This window comes from Carettochelys insculpta, chromosome 15 (assembly GCF_033958435.1).
Source record: "Carettochelys insculpta isolate YL-2023 chromosome 15, ASM3395843v1, whole genome shotgun sequence".
Classification (NCBI taxonomy): Eukaryota; Metazoa; Chordata; order Testudines; family Carettochelyidae; genus Carettochelys; species Carettochelys insculpta.
This window is the reverse complement of record NC_134151.1, coordinates 13,150,714-13,174,207: the sequence shown is the minus strand read 5'-3', so window position 1 is coordinate 13,174,207 and position 23,494 is coordinate 13,150,714. Positions and strand designations below refer to the sequence as shown.

The 23,494-nt window shown below is 43.8% G+C and overlaps 1 protein-coding gene across 1 annotated transcript in view; it reads right to left on the bottom strand.

Annotated features, from left to right (window-relative positions):
* ADRA1B (adrenoceptor alpha 1B) overlaps positions 1 to 22,652 on the bottom strand; it is a 30,210-nt gene extending 7,558 nt beyond the window's left edge. The window contains exon 1 of the mRNA XM_075009696.1: positions 21,680 to 22,652. Within this exon, the coding sequence (XP_074865797.1) occupies positions 21,680 to 22,652 (973 nt within the window). The remainder of the gene's footprint in view (positions 1 to 21,679) is intronic.
* Between the last annotated feature and the right edge of the window lie 842 nt (positions 22,653 to 23,494).

The following is a 23,494-nucleotide window of genomic DNA, read 5'->3' as shown; positions in this document are numbered from 1 at the left end:
CCCCCACTGCCAGTAGTGGGAGAGGGGAGAAAGGGCAGTGGAAGGGGGAGGTGTGAGGCACTGGAGGACACCAGTTTTGGGCTATGCGCGAGGGACATTAATGGGTAGTGGCTGCTGGAGTGGGCTCCCTGGACTGGACTAGGGTCCCACTGCTGGCAAAGGGAAGGCTCTGTCTCTCCAAGGCAGAAGACTGTGTGGCTGGGAGCTGGAGCTGGAGCAGAGCAGGCTCTGTGTTGCTTTGTTTCCCATGGCTCCCGATGCCACAATGTGTGTGTGTGGTGTGGTGTGGTGGGGGCAGAACCCTGCTGCTGCCCTGCGCCAGACCCCCTGGTTATTCCCCCAGGTCGCATAGCTTGGGGGGGTGAATTTTAGGGAAGGGGGGGAGTGGGTGGAGAAGGGAAGAGGTGGGGCAGGGATGGGTCCTGGGGCCAGGGCAGTTGCCCAAGGTTTCACACTTGCGATGGGAGCCTTATTCCAGGCCCTGCATCCCGTAGGAATGGTCCTGGTAACAGCCTTAGTCCCAGAGGTCACAGGAGCACTGTCTGCTGTGTCCGCAGGCGTGAATACAATCCCAATGAGAGCAAAGAGGAGGTGAACCCTTTCAGGCAGAGTGAGCTGCACCATCCTAAAGGCAGGGGCACCCTGTAGGTTTCTGCTGCACTCCTGACAACTCTCAGAAGGGTCCTCCTTCCCCAAGGTTACACTGGAATAGTGAATGCCACACCAGCTCCAAACCATGGCTGTGCCAGTAGCTTCCATCTAACCCTCAGACACTGACTAATAGGAATGATTTGGTTAATTTTCCACTGAACTGGTAAAGACTGAATATGGTTTCTTATCTTACTACTACTGCCTCTGATCAAATGTACTATCACTTTCCATTTAGTCTTCTGTGGGAATCCTACGAACTGTGTCCAGCTCATAGGTAGGCACACAAAGTGATCTAGGGCATATCTACCTTCTATGTTCCCAACACAGAACCACAATGAATATTTTAATGGTTTAGTTTTTGCAATGCATCAGATTTTACAGTTCCAGTAATGGAGGCCCATTGACAATCTGGCCCTCAGTATCTTTCAGTAAATATGTCTGTTATCTAGGCAAGGATTGGTAGAAAGATTGTAGTGTTCAGACACAGAAACTTGAGCAGCCCTAGGCTAGGAAGCTACCCGTTGTGGGAATGGGGAGCACTTCCATGGGACCCCAGCAATGGCTTCCTCCTCCTAGGAGCCCAGCAAACTCAACCAGTCTTTCTCCCTTGCAGCTGATGCCTAGGAGCCTGCCTATAGCTAGGGCAGATTCTAGGGCAGCGTGTCCCAGTTTTATTTGGCCATGGAACGCTTTTAATTTCAAACTAATTTTGCAGAACCCTATTCCCAGGCTCCACCCACCTCCCACCTCCAGGTTTTACCCACCTCAGCCCCCAAATCCACCCCCCATCTCCAAGTTTACTCCCCATCCCACAAACCTGGCCCCACAGCCCCAGGATAAACCTGCCTCAGCCCCACACTGGCCCCCGGGACTAACCCATCTGTGGTGCTGGCTGGGGAGCCTACACCATGTGGCCATGTGTGCCCAGTGGAAGGAAGGCTGGCGTGGAGGTTTTCTGCTGGCGGGGTGAGCCAAACCATGCCCATCGGAGGGATTTGGCTGCTCAGGTAGCAGGGTGAGTGAGGGGCTCTCTGTAGCTTCCTGCCCTGCTGCTGTTGAAATAACGGAACTAAATTTAATCGGTTTAACAGCTGTATCCTTCCCGCCGCCCTGCCAGCTGTTAAACCGATTAAATTTAGTTCTACTGTTTCAGTGGCGGCTGGGCAGGGAGACTCAGAGGAGTCAGTGGTGGCAGCAACCAGAGCTGCAAATGACTCCTTAAAGAGCCACATGTGGCTCCAAAGCCACAATGGAATTTTCTTGCAGAACCCTTATTTTCCCTTCACGGAACCCCAGGGTTCCACCACACACCACTGGGGAAACACTGCTCTACAGTTACCACCTGATGGGTATTAGACTGGCCTGGCTTGTTTTTTAAATGGATTTGCCAGTTGCCAGAAAATTAATTTAATCACTGGGTTTTTGCAACATGAGGCTAAAGATTGGCCCTATTATCACAACACACTGGGATACCTGTTGTTAAAAGTGTCTGTGCAAGGGTGCCCATCCATCCCGTTTTTACAGGGACAGCCCCCTGTTTAAGCTATCTCACAGGCATCCCGGCTTTTTTTAAGGAAATGGGCAAATTGTCCTGTATTTTGCAGGGCTCCTGTTCCCCAGCACGTGGTGCCTCAGGGCAGCAGCCCCCACCGCCATGGAGCTCCTCTGCTGGGCAGCTGCCCTGTTCCCTGGCATCCCAGGGAGGCAGCCCCCACTGCCGGTGAGCTCTGCCGCTGGGTGGCCTCTTAATTCCCTGGTGCCCCCCAGCTGGAAGGTTGTGGAGGCCCCATCCTCCACTCCCCTCATCAGGAGGCTGTGGAGCCTCTGTTCCTGGTGCCTCACTGGGGGGCAGCTGCCCCCATCGCTGAGGAGCCCTGACATGAGACAGCAGCCCCCCCGCCCCGCCCCAGAGGCTGGTGTCCCATCTTTGCCATAGGGCAATGTGGTTACCATAATCTGTGCCCAGTGGAAGATGAAGCACTGTCACTGTTTCCGCAGTTAAGTGATCGGAAATCAAAGCAGTCAAAAATACAGCTGCTCTCTGCCCATGCTCATGCGTGTGTGCAGGGAGGGTTTGAGTCACAGGAAAGCAGGGAGGCCTATGGTGTTATCAGTCGTATCCCTGTGTGTTCTCCCTCCATATGCTGTACAGGGCTGTTGAAGCAGGGGATTGTGGAGTTGCCTGGTGGTTGTGGATAGTGGTTGCAGAGGGCTGGCCATGGTTGAGGGCAGGCGCTGTGTTCATTTCATTTCAAAGGTGGTCCCTGCGTAGGCAGAGAGTGCCCTTTATGTTCCCTTCAGGGCTTCAGAAAGTGTCTCAGGTGTCATACGCTCTCCCCATTCCACGTGTGGGACTGCCAAAGACATCAGGAGGAATTACCCACAGAGATAGAAGGTGGTTTCTTATTAAGAAGTTTGGTTTGAGAGGTGCCTCTGCATAGACCACCTTGTTCCAAACATGCAGACCTGGGCATACTTTGAGCTTCTTTGACATTTATCCTACAGTAAAGATAGGAAAAAATATTTTGACAAGCTTGTGTATTTTTAACACAACTTTCCCTCCCTCCCATTCCTTGGTACTAACAATGCCTTTTATTTCATTGTACACACTTGCCTTCCCTTGTAATTAACCCGCCAGGAGCAAACAACTGTGGGCTATTTTGGCACCTTGAAAAAATAATAAAACTAATTCAACCAGGCACAATCTGCAAACATCAAACTAATATTTCCTTCTCTAATCTCTAGCTATTTTCCCATCACAGTCTGATAAACAGATTAAATATTTCCCAGCCCTGATTTAGATTGCCTTTCAAAATAGCAGAAAAAAATGTCGCCTATAATTATCTCGTCAGTGATTTATTCCTGATGGCGAACCAGAATACCTCCCCCGACTTGAGGCTATCTGTTTCCTGGCATTTCACGTTCAATAACTTTCCACAAAGGGAATGTATTTTTGTTCTCTTTTCATTTGTGTTTTATTTATTTATATTAATTTTATTTATAATAGTTTGAATTGTGATTCACTAAATATAGCTCTGCTTATGATTTACCGCTGTCTGCTGCCGTGACACCTTCCCCTTTTAGCCATTTTGCAAATACCCTTATCCAGTAATAACGTAGAGTAAGAAATATATCAGGAACTCAGTCAGTCTAGTAGTTTTTGTTGACATTTGGGAAAAAACAAAACAAAATAAAAACAAAAAATCCCTAATCATTACCAGCTGTACACACCAGACATGACAGAGCTATTCCGTTTGGAACGACTGAATGAAAGTGAATACAGAAATTTGGAATTGAAAGGTATTTTGTCTAGTGAAAGTTAATTTCAATTAGAATGTGTCAATTAGTGTTTAAAGCAGATTTTAAAGAACTGTTTGTTTCAGTCAAACTACATAAGTCACCCTCAGTGAAATCCACAAAGGCTGTGGGAAACTGTTTATGGGATTAGTCTATCATTACACATTTGGTGCATATCAGATGAGTACATCATTGGGTTATTGAACCTATCATTATTTCTAGGATAACTGTTCCTCATCAAGGGTCTGATCCTGGAAAATACAGAGCCCTTCAAAATATCAGACTTTAACTTCTTTGTTATGTTCTACCATTTCTATAGCAACCAGGGCTCAGTTCCTGATCATGGGCCCAGTTCTGCAGTTTGTACACATCACAGCTCCTGGTAACATATGGAATTTTGCCCGTGTAAAGGATTGCAGGGCTGGACCCGGGGCTGTGCAGCACAAAACATATGTGTCTCTTTTTGCTCTCCTTTTCTTACCTGATTATGCTTTTTTTTCCCCCCCAGATGGAAAAAAAACCCCACAGAAAATAATTCAACTCACAGAGAGAATGTGCAGCCTTTCCCCGCAGCACTGATAAGAAACAGCTAGTGATAGACTAGAGCTGAAGCCCTGGAGGCAAATATACCCACCCCAGGGAGAAGCTTTAATAGTGGTCAGACCTTTGTGGCCAGTTCCACTGCCATTGTTAGCCAAACTATCCCTCCAAAACTGAGTATTCTGAAATATTGGGGTTCAAGTCCTACTCTAGGGACTTAATCCGTAGTGTGTGGCTTCAATGGAAGATTTTGAATGAGCTTTGTACTTCAGTGGGTTTGGATCAGGACCTAAACCAGCAGGATGAAAAGTTGGGATGATCCTCTGGATTCCTCAAATCCTGACATACTTACATAACCAAACTCCATACTGCGCACAGTTGAGATGGAGCCTGCTACACAAGAGACATGCACATGTAATTTCTCATGAGCTCTCTTGCTTTTTTGTTTTCTAATAGTCTCAAGAAAAAGTTATTAACACCAAAAATACTCTGTGCTTCAAAAAACAACGAGGACCAGCTTTAAAACCATTGCTGCACCATCACTGCTATTCAGACTGATCTTCAATCTAGCCTGTTAGAGGGAAAGCCAGATGTGTAACAACCACCACCATTGCCTAACTCTGTGCCACACATTAAAAACTAGATCAGAATATTTCCAAGGTATGGATAATCAAACCTAGACAAACAACATTCTTTGGAGATCCACTGATGCCTTAACTAGTGGGTTTCTAGGAAGGGCATTTCTGTTCCAAGCTCTAGATCCATTCTCAGCAGCCTGACATGGCATTAGTATTTGCTCAATAGTTTCCTACTACCTCAGTCCACCAGCAAGTATGTTAGCATGTGATAGAAAGATGGACAAATTAAGATTCTTCATTTAAGTACAAAGGATAAATGGGCCTCTTATTCTAATAAGTAAGTAAATCTGAGAGGATCCTGTTGTCATTTTTGTAGGAAAGATCTGAGTGTAAACAGTTAGGCCAGGTCTATACTAGGAGATTAAGTCGAATTTAAGGGTCTTAGGTCAATTTTATAAACCACCAGTCTACACCACAGCGCTCAATATGTCAATTTTAAGGGGCTCTAAGGTCGACTTTTGTAATGCTGAATTCACCAGGAGTAACTGCTAAAAATCGATTTTACAATGTCAACATATGCAAGTGCAGAGGGCACAAGTATTAAAATCGATGTTATTAGCTCTGAAACTGTCCTACAATGCCTCTTGATGTGTCCTTTCTGGTCATCACTTCACCTCTGTTGCTCTCCAGGTGAACAGGAAGTAGGTGACAGGAAGCAATGGTCAGCAGTCTGGGAATTTTGCTTCAATTTCCCTTCCTCTCTAGCCAGACTGGCGAGCAGACATCTGGAGCTCATATCTGCAGCACACCTAGCTACCTTGTAACCATGAGTTCTCAGGATTGCAAAAGGACCCCAGCATGGAGTCATCAGGAGATCCTGGACCTCACTGCAGTGTGGGAGGAAGAAACTATCTTCCTTCAGCTCAAAGCCAGCAAAAGAAATGCTGATATTTACGCAAAGATATTGCAAGGCATGATTCTCAAAGGGTACGTCAGGGACACTCAGCAGTGCCACGTTAAAATCAAGGAGCTGAGGCAAAACTACCAAGCTGCGTCTACACGTGCACGCTACTTCGAAGTAGAGGCACCAACTTCGAAATAGCGCCCGTCGCGTCTACACGCGTCGGGCGCTATTTCGAAGTTAACTTCGACGTTAGGCGGCGAGACGTCGAAGTCGCTAACCTCATGAGGGGATCGGAATAGCGCCCTACTTCGACGTTCAACGTCGAAGTAGGGACCGTGTAGACGATCCGCGTCCCGCAACGTCGAAATTGCTGGGTCTTCCATGGCGGCCATCAGCTGGGGGGTTGAGAGATGCTCTCTCTCCAGACCCTGCGGGGCTCTATGGTCACTGTGGGCAGCAGCCCTTAGCCCAGGGCTTCTGGCTGCTTCTGCGGCAGCTGGGGATCTATGCTGCAGGCACAGGGTCTGCAACCAGTTGTCGGCTCTGTGGATCTTGTGTTGTTTAGTGCAACTGTGTCTGGGAGGGGCCCTTTAAGGGAGCGGCTTGCTGTTGAGTCCGCCCTGTGACGCTGTCTGCAGCTGTGCCTGGCATCCCTATTTCGATGTGTGCTACTTTGACGTGTAGACGTTCCCTCGCTGTGCCTATTTCGATGTTGGGCTGAGCAACGTCGAAGTTGAACATCGACGTTGCCGGCCCTGGAGGACGTGTAGACGTTATTCATCGAAATAGCCTATTTCGATGTCGCAACATCGAAATAAGCTATTTCGATGTTGGCTGCACGTGTAGACGCAGCCCCAGAAGTGCAAAGAAGCAAATCATCTCCCCAGAAATGCACTTCATGCTATTTTGGGGACAGATGCAACCTCTTCCCCCAGAAGACACATTGACTCCTGATTAAAGATTGTTCCTTGGCAGGATCATGAAGCACAATCTCATTTGCTGAGCCAGTCAAGTGTAGAAGCAGATCCTGCAAGCCAGGAGCTCTTTCTCGACTTGTATCCTGTCCCCTTATCTCGGGAGGTGGCTTTGGAGGCAAACCAAGATGCTAGAGAGGGCACATCTGGTGAGTATATTTTTTTCTAATATAGTATGTTGTAATCTTGAGGGAGAGGGTCTATGCCCATTTCCCTTAGAAAAGCTGGTTAACATTTCTGGTCATTGAGTGCTGATCCTGTTTGGATAAAAGCAGAAGGTCTTAGACAACTACTTTTGGATTTTCCTCATGAGATTTTTGGGGAGGGACTTGTTCCTACTTCCACAGTAAGACACCTTACCATGCCAAGCCACCATTATGTAATCTGGAAGTATGGGCCCACAGAGTATTCTTGCAAATTTTCCAACATTGTACCTGGACAGAAGGAGCTATCTTTGTAGTGGCAGGTAGCAATCAATATAAAAGCAGTGCAAAAAATTCACTTGTCTGTTTTCAGCAGGAATTGGGAAGTGAGGGAAATGCATTCTGGGGTGATGACATCAGAAACCCACAACCACTTGCAGCAACTTCTTTCCCACAAGACACTGGTTCAAAATCTCAAAATGCAATGGGTCTTCAGGAACTATGGGATAGATGCCCACAATGTGCTGCTGATACAGTCAGACTTGGGCAACCCTTGTGGGGACACACTAAATTAACTTTGTGAGCAGTTCTGGACATTCAAATTTGACATTATAAAATAGTGTTAAAAAGTTGACTTTAATAAATTTGACTTTATTCCCAAGTGTAGATATACCTTTAAACTTGACAAACCAAACCAAAAACCCCAAACTCAAACCCAGTTTTTATCCTGAAGAGAAAGACAAGCCAGAGAGTCCATTAAACTCTGGAGGGTCTTTACTGTTGATTTTATATGGTCAAGATTCTGGGTTGCAGCTTTAACTGCTCAGATACCAGATAGGCTGTGTCTGCTATGGACATGCAGTTAAAGCTGGCTTTGGCATTTTTGTACCAGCTTGTGGCATTTGCATCAGGCAAAGGGAAATAATTTGTGAATACCATAGAAATCAAACTGTTCTTCATTTACAGTGTCATGGCTTTGATTGGGTGGCTACATTTCCTTTCATCTGGCTGCGTGCTGAGAATATATTTACTTCTGCTGTGATGGGTTTGAGAGCTATGCAGCCAATGGGCACATATTAATTAATTTACACCTTATTTTAATGTAAGTGTGCTTATCAGCTTCCTGTGATGATGTTCTCCAAATTTGGATTTGCCAGGCGTGCTTATACATTTCTTATTTGTGTCCAGACAGTGGGAACCAGTAAACCATTTTTATTCTTAACTAATGGCATTTTCCTTTTCTCTTTTCTCTTTACCTTCTTCTGATGTTTCATTCTCTCTCTTCCCAGTTTTCCCTTTCTGTCACCTTTGCTCATTTATTCCTTTCTTCTTTTCATTTTATCATACGTCTTCTCTCTTCTTCCTCCCTTCCTATTGAGATTTTCCCTACCCATCTATTTTCTAATCACCTTTTTCTCTTCACAGTTTATGATTTTCCATTTGCCTAACATCCACTTATAATCACATGTTGAAGCAGAATTAAACACATATGTATTTACTCTATATCATAGTAGAAACGCCTACTCTGCCCAGACAGATGAAGTCTTGGAGATTATTAATTTGCTTTTTTGGCAGATATATGATCACACCAAGACAAAGTTTTTGTGTATGAGTTATAGGTTCTCAGATGTCATCTTTTCTATCTATTGCTGATAAAAGTACCATAAATTTGCACAAATTTGGCATAAATTTGGTTTCATGTATACTGAGACCCACTTAGAGGAATATCTCTCTATTGTCAGTTGTAGGAACAAATGTTTGCATCCATCGATACAGAAGTGGGATAATGATCTGAAATTGACATTATCATAATCATAGAAGCCAAGAATCCCAGGGCTGGAAGGGACCTCAGGAGGTCATTGAGTTCACTTCTTATGGTGAAATGTAACATGATAGGATAATTGGTTAGTCAGAAAGTGTCACAGGATAGATTTTTTTTAAAAAAGATTAAAACAAAGCACATAACAACATTTGGTCACTACCTAAGTTGGAATGTTGTTCAGCTTAGGGTCATTTTTATCAGAAAGAGAAATGAAGGGTTCTGAGTTTCAAACAGAGTCAGACAAGTTCCATAGACAATACTCTCACCTTCTTGCATGAATGTCATAGACGAGAATTAGACGTGGGAGAGTTACTACCTATTCTAAGCATGGGTGATAGAACCTGGTCCTAAGTTTTTAAACTTCCCCAGGGCAGGTGTAAAAGAAACATAATTATTAGGTGCCGAGAGGCTGAGTGAATTGCTGGGCACTGAAGGGAAATTCCACTTCATGAAGGATTTTGGGATTTTGAAATTTGGTTTCATTCCAAACTGGAAAAATACAGCTGAATATCCTGAAGTTCTCCATGGAATTAAAAAATGATTTCAGATCAGCCAACATGTATGATATAGCACATTTTAAAAAACTGAAACAAAAAGTAACGTAGAAATTAGAAAAGATTGTTCCAACAATGTTAAAATGGGATGTTTTGATGTTATCTGAACCTTTTTCCCCTGGTTTTCTCCTGAGTGAAATTTCAGTGATGTTGCTGTAAAAGTTCATGAAGCATTTCAGTTTTAAGGGGAATACATTCTCTGATTGAAAATGGTTCTGTCCAAGCCTTTTGCGCATGCTGTAGAAGACAGACTTGTCCAGTGTCACACGATGAATCAAAGCCCAAAGCCCAGACCAGAACCTTAATCATCTGTTTTCCAGTTCTTTGCTCACTATCTCATGCCGCCCCCCCCCACCCCCCAACAGGGATCAAATAAAAGCCAAGCTTTTATTACTGTAGTTCATGATTTCCCAAACTGGGACGCATGCAGAAATTCCAGGGGGGGGTGCGAGGCGACCCAGACCCCTATCATTCCCCCCATCTGAAGAAAGATCTGGCCTTTGCTTCCATCTCTCAGCCCCTGCCCTTTTACATGGGTGACCTGGAGCAGCTGCTTTAAAAAGCGGGCAGCTGGTGAAGACTCACATGGAGCTAGCTGCCTTCTGTGAAGATGAGTGAGTGTGGGTTGTATGTGGGGGGGAGGAGGAGAATGGGGTTAGATGGGGGGCTGGAGGGTGCCTGGCTTGGGTGAGGGGGGTGGGGAGGGAGATGGGGTAAGAACAGGGGAATGGTGGTGCCTGGCTTTGTGGGATAGCAGGGTGGTTTGTGAGGGCTTGGCCAGCTGCCCGGCTTGTGGGACTTGCGCTGCTTGGGCAGCTGACTCTGGCATCGCAGGGTTCAGGTGGCTTGGGGTGGCAGCTGGTCCCGACAGTGTGAGGCTTGGGCAGCTCAGACTGGTGGGTGGGCAGCTGGCCCCAGCAGCACGGGACTTGGGTGGCTTGGGCTTGCAGGCACATGGCTGGTCCCAGCAATGTGGGGCTTGGGTGGCTGGCCCTGGCAGCATGGGGCTTGGGCGGCTCAGGATGGCAGGCAAGTGGCTGACCCTGGCAGCATGGGGCTTGGGTGAGTGGCTCGGCCAGCTGGCCCACAGCTGGGGAGAGTGGCTGGTAGGTAGGCAGCTGGTCCCAGCAACGCAGGGCTCAAGCAGCCAGCAGGTGGGTGGCTGGCTGGCCTGGGCGGCTGGCAGGCAGGTAGGTGGCTGGCCCTGGTGGCACGGGGCTTGGGCAGGTGGCTCTGGCAGCACAGGTCTCAGGTGGGCAGGTGGCTGTCACAGTCAGTTCTGGCAGCTGGCATGGGGCTAAGATAGCTGGCCAGATGAGGCTGCACCAGGCACCTTCATGGGGTCAAGAAAAGCTTTTTGTGCTTATTTTTAATTTTAAATAACATTTTTATGTCAAGTTTTTGTGTTTAAGTTACAAATTGAATTTTTTGTTAAAAGGCGGGGTTGGATGATAGTAAAGAAGAGGCGGCTGGTGAGGGTTTCTCAAAAATCAAAAGAAGGTGGGGCTGATACCAAAAAAGTTTGGGAATCAGTGCTGTAGCTAGTTATGCAGTTATGCTAGTACTGAGAAAAACTTGGCTTTTATGTGGCTGAAAGTCATAGCTGCCTACCTGAAAGAAGCAATGTTAAGCTAAGTAGCAATAAAAGGTTAAACTAACTTTATGTTTGCCTAAAGGTGAAAAGCAGATACAATAAGTGGATGGTAATGAGGTTTTTACTTGGATAGGTGAGAAGCATGGAAAATAGCTGTTACTGGCACTGTTGTGAGCGCTGAGTTTACTGAATGCAGGAAGGCATGCTGAACTTTGCTAGTTTGCTGTCGTCATTCTTAGAATGAACTTGACCAAATCAGCATGCCAAGGTTTTAATGTTAATTGGTTTCATGAAGCTCCTGGGTTTTTTTGCTTCCAACATTTAGTATTTGTTTAAATTGCCCAAAACTTATTTAAAATTGAACAAAAAAAACCCACCCAAATTTACAAACATTTGGTAACTGAAGTCACAGGTCTGTTATCTGTCTCAACGGGTTCTGAATTATACAAATTCCCGTTCTCACTCTGTTACAATTTGGAAATGCAACCTGTGCAAGCCAATAAACACTGTCAGCGTTATTAAATAGCCAAGAGCATTTACACATCTTGGGCCTGCTCTGTATTCCTTGCACATACAAACACCACAGGGAATTCCGGGGGAGTACAGGTTGTGCAGGGAATGCAGAATCAGATGCTGAAAGGCACTTTTCTATACCCACATGTTGGTAAATACGACAAAAAGATCTGGCAAGGAGATTCCTGACTTCTGGCAGCCTGGAGTAGCTTTGCTTTTTGTTCTCTTAGCCTAATTAAAATCCACATATTCAGATGCCTTCTCTTATCATCCACATCATCTGTCTGTGATTAATGGTGTGTCACATTTCAAGGGAACAACTCATGCTTGCAAATGCAGTATGATTTCATTCTGCACTGTACAAGGCTCCAGTTCTAGGGATGGGTCTACACTAGTCAAAACAGGATCCACTCTGCAGCTGCAGGGAAATGTCACAGCTGAGGAAGCTGTAGCATGTTTACAATTGTGTTGGCTAGTCCTGCCCAGAGCAGAACCCTGTCTTTGCATTTCAGTGGTAGCTGACATGGTCTTTATATGTCCCATGTACTGCAGGCAGTGACAGGTATGTGTGAAACACAGAAATGTACATATCATATCTCACGGAGCTGGAAGAGATCTTGAGGGGTCATCAGGTCGAGGCCCTTGCACTCACAGCAGGACCTATCACCCTCCCTGACAGATTTATAAGAACAGCCATACTGGGTCAGACGTTAGGTCCATCAAGTCCAGTATCCTGTCTCTTGACAGTGGCCAATGCCAGATGCCCCAGAGGGAATGAACAGAACAGGTGATCAATTCCCTGTCACTGATTTCCAGCCTCCTGCAAACAGGCTACGGACACTGTCCTTGTCCCCCTCAGGGACTGAGCTCACAGACCTGGGTTTACAAGGCCAATACTCTAATCACTGAGCTATCCCTTGCCCCACAGTGGTGTAGAGAAGATTCCCATCTTTAGTGGTCAGGTCACGCAGTCCTGGCATGTAATAGCAGAACTGGAAATGACCAATAACAATGCTCCTAGCATGACAAAGTCAGTGGCTGGCACATTCTGTTGGTGCCATCCCAGGATTGGGGCCCACCCAGAAATTCATGCCCTTCAGATGAAAAATTCTGTCACACCAGACAACATTGGTGTTAATACAAGGTTTGAGATCTGAATTTAAGAATGTTATGGTTCAAGAGTCCATTTGAAAATAGGTACTCAGAATGTTTTGGCTAAAGGAAGGTCAATAGGAGCTTTCTCTTCTAGAAAGAAAGAAAGAAAGAGGAAGCAAATATCTTAAATAAAAACCACTTGGAATTCTTTGCGTCCCATCTGTAATGTTGTCACTATCAGTAGAAATACAGGACTTTTTGTGCGTAGCAGAAATTCTTTTAAGTTCATTCTCCCTTTTATTTACATGTTATCAAAACAGTCCTTGAAAATGCATTCAGGGAAATCGAAGGAAAAACTTAAATGCAAATAGAAATCTGTCAGCCAAATCTTGGGCTAATATAAATCAGTTTGCAGCTGGCCAATGGGATAGGCTATGGCCAGGGCTTGCACTTGTTTTGCAAAGGATTAGTTGATTCAGGAAAAGCTACTCTAAGGCTACGTCTACACGTGAAGCCAACATCGAAATAGCTTATTTCGATGAATAACGTCTACACGTCCTCCAGGGCTGGCAACGTCGATGTTCAACTTCGATGTTGCGCGGCACCACATCAAAATAGGCGTTGCGAGGGAACATCTACACGCCAAAGTAGCACACTTCGAAATAAGGGTGCCAGGCACAGCTGCAGACAGGGTCACAGGGCGGACTCAACAGCAAGCTGCTCCCTTAAAGGGCCCCTCCCAGACACAGTTGCACTAAACACCACAAGATCCACAGAGCCAACAACTGGTTGCAGACCCTGTGCCTGCAGCATGGATCCCCAGCTGCCGCAGCAGCAGCCAGAAGCCCTGGGCTAAGGGCTGCTGCCCACGGTGACCATAGAGCCCCGCAGGGGCTGGAGAGAGAGCATCTCTCAACCCCCCAGCTGATGGCCGCCATGGAGGACCCAGCAATTTCGACGTTGCGGGACGCGGATCGTCTACACGGTCCCTACTTCGACGTTGAACGTCGAAGTAGGGCGCTATTCCGATCCCCTCATGAGGTTAGCGACTTCGACGTCTCGCCGCCTAATGTCGAAGTTAACTTCGAAATAGCGCCCGACGCGTGTAGCCACGACGGGCACTATTTCGAAGTTAGTGCCGCTACTTCGAAGTAGCGTGCACATGTAGACACAGCTTAAGTCTGCTGACATTTCATTTTTTTACGTTTCTGAATTTTCAAGTACTGGGTTTGCTTTATAACCATTTTTAAAAGTTCTTATAGCCTAAACATTTTTTCTTGGACACCTTTGAAAAAGGACAATCCTCTTGTGGGGGACCTAATAGTGGAGCTATAGAGAATCCATCTTGGCTTCCATTCTAAAATCTGATACTTGCACCTTGATGATTGTGGCTTTTTAATTGAGTAGGTTGGGGCTCAATCCAAAATCCATTGAATTACTGTAACCGAAAAATATTCCTAAAGATTTCGCTAGATTTTGGATCAAGTAGCCCAATTAAAATCCACATATTCAGATGCCTTCTGTTTGTTCAGATGTGACTAGACCCTGTACTTTTTGCTCCTGACCTTCATTTAAAAGATTTGTGCTTTTTTGTATTAAATAGCACCTGTCTCATACATCCACTCTGGTCCTGATTCTGTAGGCACTTACGCATGTCTGTAACTTTACTCACATGAATGGTTCAATTGAAGGCAATAGGATGTGAGGAAAGTTACCCACATTCTCTACATCTGCAAGATCCGGACATATGTCCGCTACTCTGGTGGGTGGTGATAAAAAAAAAATAAAAATAATTTCCTTCCTCAGATGGAAGGCTAAATGGCTAAATTCCCAAAATTCTTCTTTGAATCTTCTGGTTCAGTAAAGTATGTGACTACCTAACCACAAAATACATTGCCCTAGCCAGTAAGAAGATATCTATATCACCTTCCTTTTTGAGGTTTGCTATCATTTTTACTGAGGCCAGTTGGCATCACTGGAAATCAGAGTCTGTCTTGTGCTGTGATGTATGTTTAGAATTTGTAGCGCTTAGTGATGCTGTTTATCTTTAGTCACTCTCAATACTTTCCTTTGTATTCAAACTGTCTTTGTCTTTTACTAGCATATTTACTTATGTGTGATGATGGGTTTTAATATTTGCCTGTTTGCTACCAAAAGCCTGAGTGTAAGCTGATAAATAAAAGAAGTGTCCAATCCCCTGATATGGAAACAATCTCAGGTATTTTGACAAACAGCTTTGCTTAAAAAAATAAAACAGTGTAAGGAAATTAACTAATCACCTGGAGTGGTTTGGATGAAATTCACCCCTGTGCAGAAGGAATTGAACAGTGCTTAAGTGGACCTTGAGTGGCACATAGGCCTCATGCTGTGATGAATCGTAATGAGAAGGGCAAGAACACCGTACGTGACAACTCACACTGGGCCTCTGCAGTAACTGTACGTCATCATCTTTGGCCTCACGTGCCCTGACCAGAGAAGGGACAGAACTGTTTCATCCTGTGTGTTGAACTACTGAACTTTGTTCCAAAGATCTGGGCTGAAGCCGAGCACATGACTAAATTGCTATATATGCTTTTCTAAAGGGCTGAAAAACCATCTGACGCTGAACTGGCCATTTGAGGTCACTAATCTAAAGAGGGCTATAGGAAGAAATAGGCCTAAAGTTTTTTGTAGCCTATACATACACAGCCAGGACTAGACTTAAAAACTTTGTCAAATTGTGATTTCCACGGAACGATATGAGGCCTGAGCCTCAATTCCCACTGCACTGGGAATGCAGAGTCAGGCCCAAAATAACACAAAACTACATTAAAACAAACCAGCAGAAATGTAGCACTTTAAACACTAACATACTTAACATAAAGACTAACATAATGTGGGCTGTCCCAAGAAAGCTCATCACTGAATAAATCATTTTGTTAGCTTTTAAAGTGCTACATTTCTGCTGGTTTGTTTTGTTGGAGTACAGATGAACTTGGCTACTTCTCGCTTACTACAAACCTACATTGTAACCTTAATATTACTCATTTTATTGTCAGATTTAAAAAGACTACGAACTAGGCTTTCTTGGAAAGAAGATGTATTGATGTTTTGCTCTACGCATCTGATCTCTCATACTGTGCTCACTGATGTCAATGGGAGTTTTGCATCTGATTTCAGTGGATGTGGAAACCAAGTTTATTTTAAAGCTGCAATGGGTAGATTATTGTACTTTTATGGAGACCCAGTCAACTCAAGTTGCAGGACTGGTGTGTTACATGTTAATATTTTTAGTGATGGTGGTAGCGGCTTTTTTCCTTGCAACATATGGTACGTGGTTTATAGGCTTTACAGCTGGACTTTTCAAAGGAGCCCATAGGTGTTGGGTGCCAAAGTCATATTGGTCCAATTGTGAGTTGGATGCCTAATTCATTTACACTGTTTTTGGAAAGCTCTGCCTAATGAATCACCTGATAGAAATAACATTGAGTTGCAACTGGAAACAGGGCTACACGTTGCAACTGTGTTATTTCTATTAAGTGAATTATCAGGCAGTGCTTTCCAAGGCTGTATCCCTAAAGCTATGTTTTATGTTTAAATATTCACCCTGGACGCATTTCTTAGTTTACATGTAATGGCTCAAAATTGGTTCCACATTATGACTTCTTCTCCTTCTACCCTGGCTAAAAATTGTCTACTTTTATTTGAAATTTTCCAACAGTGAGTGCTTAATATGTTCCTGGTGCCTTTGAGTATTTTTGGCTACGTCTACACGTGCACGCTACATCGAAATAGCTTATTTCGATGTAGCGACATCGAAATAGTCTATTTCGATGAATAACGTCTACACGTCCTCCAGGGCTGGCAATGTTGACGTTCAACTTCAACGTTGGGCAGCACCATATCGAAATAGGTGCTGCGAGGGAACGTCTACACGCCAAAGTAGCACACATTGAAATAAGAGTGCCAGGAACAGCTGCAGACAGGGTCACAAGGCGGACTCAACAGCAAGCCGCTCCCTTAAAGGGTCCCTCCCAGACACAGTTGCACTAAACAACACAAGATCCACAGAGCCGACAACTGGTTGCAGACCCTGTGCATGCAGCATGGATCCCCAGCTGCAGCAGCAGCAGCAGCAGCCAAAAGCCCTGGGCTAAGGGCTGCTGCCCACGGTGACCATACAGCCCCGCAGGGGCTAGAGAGAGAGCATCTCTCAACCCCTCAGCTGATGGCCGCCATGGCGGACCCCGCTATTTCAATGTTGCGGGACGCGGATTGTCTACACGTGCCCTACTTCGACGTTCAACTTTGAAGTAGGGCGCTATTCCCATCCCCTCATGGGGTTAGTGACTTCGACGTGTCGCCGCCTAACGTCAATTTCAACTTCGATATAGCGCCCAACACGTGTAGCCGTGACGGGCACTATTTCGAAGTTGGCACCGCTACTTCGAAGTAGTGTGCACGTGTAGACGCGGCCTTAGAGTGAAAGCAAGAGATGTTAATTTTAAACTAACTAAGATATTTACATGTGAAATTAAGTTGCTGAGTTTTTGGAACTACCAATTGCCGTGGCAGCAGATCTGCCTTAATTTTATTCATTATACTGCATGATACATAATTTTGAATATCATGGCAGCTGGCTATATAAACTGAATGTTTATGAACATGCATGGTACGGCTATAATGTAGGCCTTATTTACTTGAAAGATCAGCTGGTACCTTATGGGGGAAAATCTATGCACATTATTCTGTTTGGAAACAATTCTGACGAATGCATCATCATGTGCTTAGTGCTATAAGCAGTGTGGCCCACTGGATAGAGCTTGTGTGGGCCTCAAGCAATCCGGGTCCTGTTTCTGATAGTAACTGGTTGTATGAGGAATAACAAATCAGAACCTATGTGGCTTAATTCTCCTGTTTGTGGACTGGCTATAGGAGTTTTCCAATCTCATTAAGGCTTTACCATCTTTAGTTAAAAAGTAAATGCAAGATAATATTTCTCTTGTTAAAACAAATCTTTGTTTCTCAAGAATCTACCTGATCCTTCTGCATATTTATACCCCCCAGTGCCATAATCCTTTGTTTGGGACAGCACAACAGGTAGCTGTGGAAATTACTGCAGTGTTACTGCCAAGGGATTAGAATTTATAGCTGGGGAACAAGCAGCAGGAGCTGAGGAACTTTTGAAAAGAAAAGAGCTTATTTACATATAAGCAGAATCAGTAGTCGAGGCAATATTTCTGCAGTGTCCCAGGATGCAGGCACAACTGTACAGTTGTAAAGTGTTTCAATATACATAGGGGCAGCTTCTGATCAGTTTCACATGACTACAAATCCAGAATTGCTTTATTTTATATCCATACATGTCGAGGAGCTATGTCATCACTGGATGAATCAGGAGAGGGAAAGCAGGCAATTAATTAGCTCTTAGCTTGTGCAATAGTGGTTGTAAACCCTTAAATGCCTGGTGTTCAACCCCACCTGCTGATGTCATGGGTCTTGACTTTATAAGTGGGAGCTTGTCTGGGATTTCAGTTAGGAGGTGTCTGAAGCTTGGGATGCACTTCAGTTCGGTTAAGTATGTCACCCATGCACTTTCTAGGCATCTAGTGGTACTGAGACTACTTTCAGAGAGGCCAGTCAATCTGCTCTCTAGTCCTAGCTACTAAACTGCTTGTGTTTAGCTCATGTTCTAAGTTTCAGAGATAGCAGGTTCTATTCTGCCTGCCAATGATCAGCGTCTGCTGGTATTATGATTGCAGAGGGGCGTGCATGTAGAGATGACTAGAAATAAAGACACAGAAATGGGAAGATATAGGCTGAAATATAAAGAGAAATGTGCAGGGAAGTAGAAGAAGCTGTTTAAAAACTAGCTTGGACCCCCAACAGCAGAAAATGTACTGCAGATAACAAGGCTGCCTTGATAGGGGTGTGGCCAACATAACAGACTGTTTCCACCTTTAACATTTTATGCATTTTCAAAGCACTGCAAGGTGCTATTAGCCAAGCATTTTCATTAAAGCTGAGGGAAGTTGCACTGAGAAACTTCTAGTTATTGTTCCCTTTCCAGTCCAAGTATCTGAGAATGATACTTCCCCTGGATAGTACCATTGTGAAGAGCTGGATGGATTAGGACAGATGTTAGACATCTGGAGATTTCAAAGTGTTGCCTGACCACTTATGAAAGGTCTTCTGAAAAGAAAAAAGTTCATTTCTATGGCAAGTACAATGTCAAAATGTTAGCAGTTCAGTAAACTAACCTTTAAAAACCTGCAAAAGAAATTAAATGCAAAACAGAAAAACAAATTAGTATAAAATGAGAGTCTTGGTGTCAAGTCACCAAAGCACCAGAGCTCTGATTTAAAACAATATTGCAAAAAAAACAACCTTTACACTTTTTCTTGTTTTTTTCCCCTGAACATTATTGGACTAGTCCTGCGTTAAGAAAAGCTTTCTCCTTTCTGATAGTTCTACTTTTTGCACTTCCTACATTCGGTGACCCTCAATATAAACCACTATCCATCGATGTGCAACAAATATAGATTGTCAAACAAATAGAATTGTAGCGCCTTAAAGACAATTTTATTTATTATGGATTTGTTTGTTTTTAAGGTGCTACAAAACTGCTTTTTTTTTTTTTGTGACACTACTAACATGGCTACCCCTCTGAGACTAAACAGAACTGTGACATCTCTGAATGGATTAGGGAAGATCAGATGAATTAGGACATGATTTAGATTAGCAATAATTGAAAAAGTAACAGAAGAAAAGTACATAGCAGTAAAATGGACTTTGATAACATATTTTGGATTTTGGCTCCTGGACTGAGTTGTCAGAGACAGGAGATTGCAAATACTGAAGAGAGTATTGCAATTCCAATGTATTGATGAGTATTCACACCCTCTAACAGGAATGTATACTGATAACAAAAAGAATCTTTTATAAGACCTAATTAGACACTTCAGTACCCCAATAAAAGGCCCTATCCTGTAAGGTGCCAAGTTTTCTCAACTCCTCATTTGTTCAATGTGATTGTGGAAGCTTAGCACCTTGCAGAGTGAGGTCTTAGAACCCAGGTCCCAGAACAACTGTTTTCATCCAGACAGCTTCTCCTCATCCCGTTTCCAGCTATGAATCTCTGTGTCTCCAAACAAAGAGTGCTCCTCTGTGACTTTTTGATCAGTCACTCCACTGGCAACATCTTAGGCTCACAGGTGAGACAACAGGTATACTGATGGTTTAAATTTCTCATTCAAGTGTCTTAAGCGATAATACATTAGCCATCTCATGGGTGAGCTGGGAGTTGGCAGCAGCTTTTTGCCATTCTGAAGGCAAAAGAAGACATGTCAAAATACATCCTCTTGTGACTCCTTATCGGTACTACTCTTATTAATATGACTTTGGAAGTGAAGCTATTGACTTAAGAGGCTACACTGATTTATGCCAGTTGAGTATCTGGCCCTTTACATCTAAGTAGGCCACGATATAGCAGTGATTTTGAAGGTTCCTACAGTTCCTACAGAACGGAAGTAGCCGAGCTGGCTTTTATGTTCAAATTCAGTACATTAACACATGGTTTAAAATGTGATGGGAACTTTCTGAGTCACTATAGGGGCTCGTCTGCATACTTGGCTCAATCTAATTCTTGATCTTCCCCACCCATCCCTCCACTCTCTGATTTGCTCACCTTGATTATCTTTTTCTGATTTGTCCTCCTTGCTTACTGTTTTTGGTTCTCTGTGTCTTAAATATTGAGTCTGTTCTGGTCTGGCTGTGGTCTGAAGAAGTGGGTCTGTCCCACAAAAGCTCACCTAATAAACTATTTTGCTAGTCTTCAAAGTGCTACTTGACTGCTTTTTGTTTTGATAGTGTATAGACTAGCACGGCTTCCCCTCTGTTACTATTACACATCCAGAGTTTGATTTAGTAGAAGTGATAAACTTCAAACTTTTAACCAGAACCCTTAGATCTCTGAGACAATTTGTTTACCATCGGTGAAGGGGACCATAGGGGACCATAGGTGAAAAATATAAACAAATCATTTCGATTACCATGGTGACAGGCTTAGAAATAGTTTGTTGTCTATTGACTGAATAAATATGAGACAGAACCACAAGAAAGCTATTTTCCACCTCCTGTCACAGTTAGCTATCTGGATCATCATCTGATTTTGGAGAGAGATTTCAGAGTAAGCTTTAAGGGTTCTCTGCTAAGAGGTGGTGAGATGTTGTACTGTGATGCTCTTTCAAGGTGGGGAATAATATTAAGGACAAAAAGAGAGATGGTCAAAAGGATTTCAGGAATGCAGCCAACCCGAGGTAAGATTTTGTAGGGTGCTTTGGCAATATTTCTAGTTAAATCTGCAGTATTAGTGCATTTAAAAACGAAAGAATTGATTGCTCAAAGTTCCAGTTGCTGCCTCAGCCTGATCCAAAAGCCCTTTGAAATCAATGGGAGAATTTCCCTTGGCTCTGGATCAGACCCCCAGAGCAGACATGCAGTCAACTCACACTATATGGTTACAGATCTAGATTTTGAACATGCCCCAGTTAAGAGGGGTTTGGATTCAGAGCTTTGGAGCAGGCCACTTCCACTAAAAATGTTCTCAAGTACTCTGTATTATTAACAGCTGACAGTATAACATGTTAAGAAGCTTCATGTGACATCTGAGTGGACTGCCCACGTCTCTTTAAAATGTGATTTTTCCTATTCAGCATGCTACAAGAGTGTCCATAAAACATTTAAAAATAAAAGACTAATAAATGGAACCTTAATATAACATATTAAGAAAAATATATGAAGGTTTTATCCATGTGGCATCTGTCTGTCTGACAACTGTGCTGATTTCTTGCAGGCTGCAGACACTGCAAAGTTTTTTGCATGAATTTCAGCACAAAGGATATTATGATATCATTCTATCCAACTATCTATCTGTATTTCAATGATTCTTTCTTTATTGTATATAAACTCCATTCAGCTGACTTTAACATTTCTGTAATAAACAATTGACACTCAGCACTTTATCCCAAACTTACCTAGAGGCAGAGCTATGAAGAAAGGTAGCCAGCACAAGATAAACATTCCCACTACAATTCCCAAGGTCTTGGCTGCCTTCTTTTCTCGAGAGAATTTGAAAAGTTTGAAAGCTATGGAATTCCTGGGGTGGTGCCCCTTTGCCCTGGTGCTATTGAATGTGTCTTCATGAATGTTCCGGGAGTGAATCCTTAACGTCAGCTCCTTGGAATCACACATTTCTTTCATGACCCCAGCTTCCAGGTTTTTTGTTGTCCTTTTGGCCACTATGTAGACTCTACAGTACATCACCAGGATGACAATCAAAGGAATGTAAAAGGACCCCAAAGAAGAAAACAAGGCATAGAATGGTTCTTCAGTGATGCGGCACTCCTTATCATCTGTGGGTGCTGGTTCCTTCCAGCCCAGAAGAGGCCCAATGGAGATTACCATTGAGAGGACCCAGACGCTTAGGAGAGCAAGAATTGCTTTCCTTCTAGTTACCAGAGTTGGATACTGAAGTGAATAACTCACTCCTATATATCTATCTATAGAAATTGCACACAGGCTTAAGATCGAGGCAGTACAGCACATCACATCAACTGCTGCCCAGATATCACAAAATATCCTCCCTAAAACCCAATAGCCAACAATTTCTAATGTAGCAGAAAATGGGAGGACAGTAAAACTCAGCAACAAGTCTGCTATTGCAAGGTTAACTATGAAGTAGTTTGTAGGGATTCTTAAATGCCTATTGCAAGCTACAGAGAGAATTACCAAGATGTTACCTACTATAGCAAACAGTATGAAGGCTCCTAGGACTAGCCCCACAATTATAGCCCTAGTGATATCCAAAGTAGGTAAATTCAGATCCTTTTCTGACTGATTTGAGTTGTTTGCAGTGAGATTCTCCTTAGTTAGTACAGAGTAGTCCAAATTTCCAGGTAATGATGAATTGTAGTTATCATCAAGGTAGGTATTCATCTTAAAAATCATCCTCCATAGCAAACTGCAGTAGATCCCCTGAACAACGTACAAAAGTACTTAAGGTTTGTTGAAAATTATCTATCTACCCAGCAACTTGCTGCAAGGCAAAGCCCAGTGTCAGCTTGAGAGCTCATCTTCACTGTAGGTTACAAGCCACCAGCATGCATAGTTTGCACAGCACGGAATCCTCTGAAGCTTGTCAGAAAGTAACAGGATGCTCATGTCAATTCATTTAAACAGAAATTTGCAGATGGAACTCTTAAACAGAGTCTGAGAGTAGCTGTTGAGATCTTGAGGTCTCTGAAACAACAGGCAGGTCTATTATCCTCTCTTGTGCATTTATGGCTCTGTTGGAAGGATGCCCCAGACTTGCTGTTGTGACATGCGTCTCCAGGAAGAGTTTGTAAGTGTTGAGGCAGCTCTGCATGGAGTGGCTGTCTTGCTTACACTGGCTGCTCTAATAACATCACTAGAGCCTGGACACATAACAGCACTAGAGGGCAATGTAGTTTAAGTTAAAATTCCAGATCTAAGCTTCAAAGCTAAACAAATTGAATATATCAATCGTAATTAAAGCATTTGCTCCCTAGAAATCTGCATTGGAAACCTTAAAATATAGTTTTATTATATGAGAAAAACATACTCAGTGGGATGTGGAGAAAAAGCAATTGCAGTACAAAATGAGCTAGTACCCTAGGACTCAGACCCAATGGTTGAGTAGAGGCAGTACAACACATGTACACACGACTACTTTTTGTAGTTTATTTTGTAATCAAAATGAATCCTGTGCTATTTGGTGGCTCTAATGATCCCTACTTTGTAACAATTAATATGTGGATTTGGGAAATGCA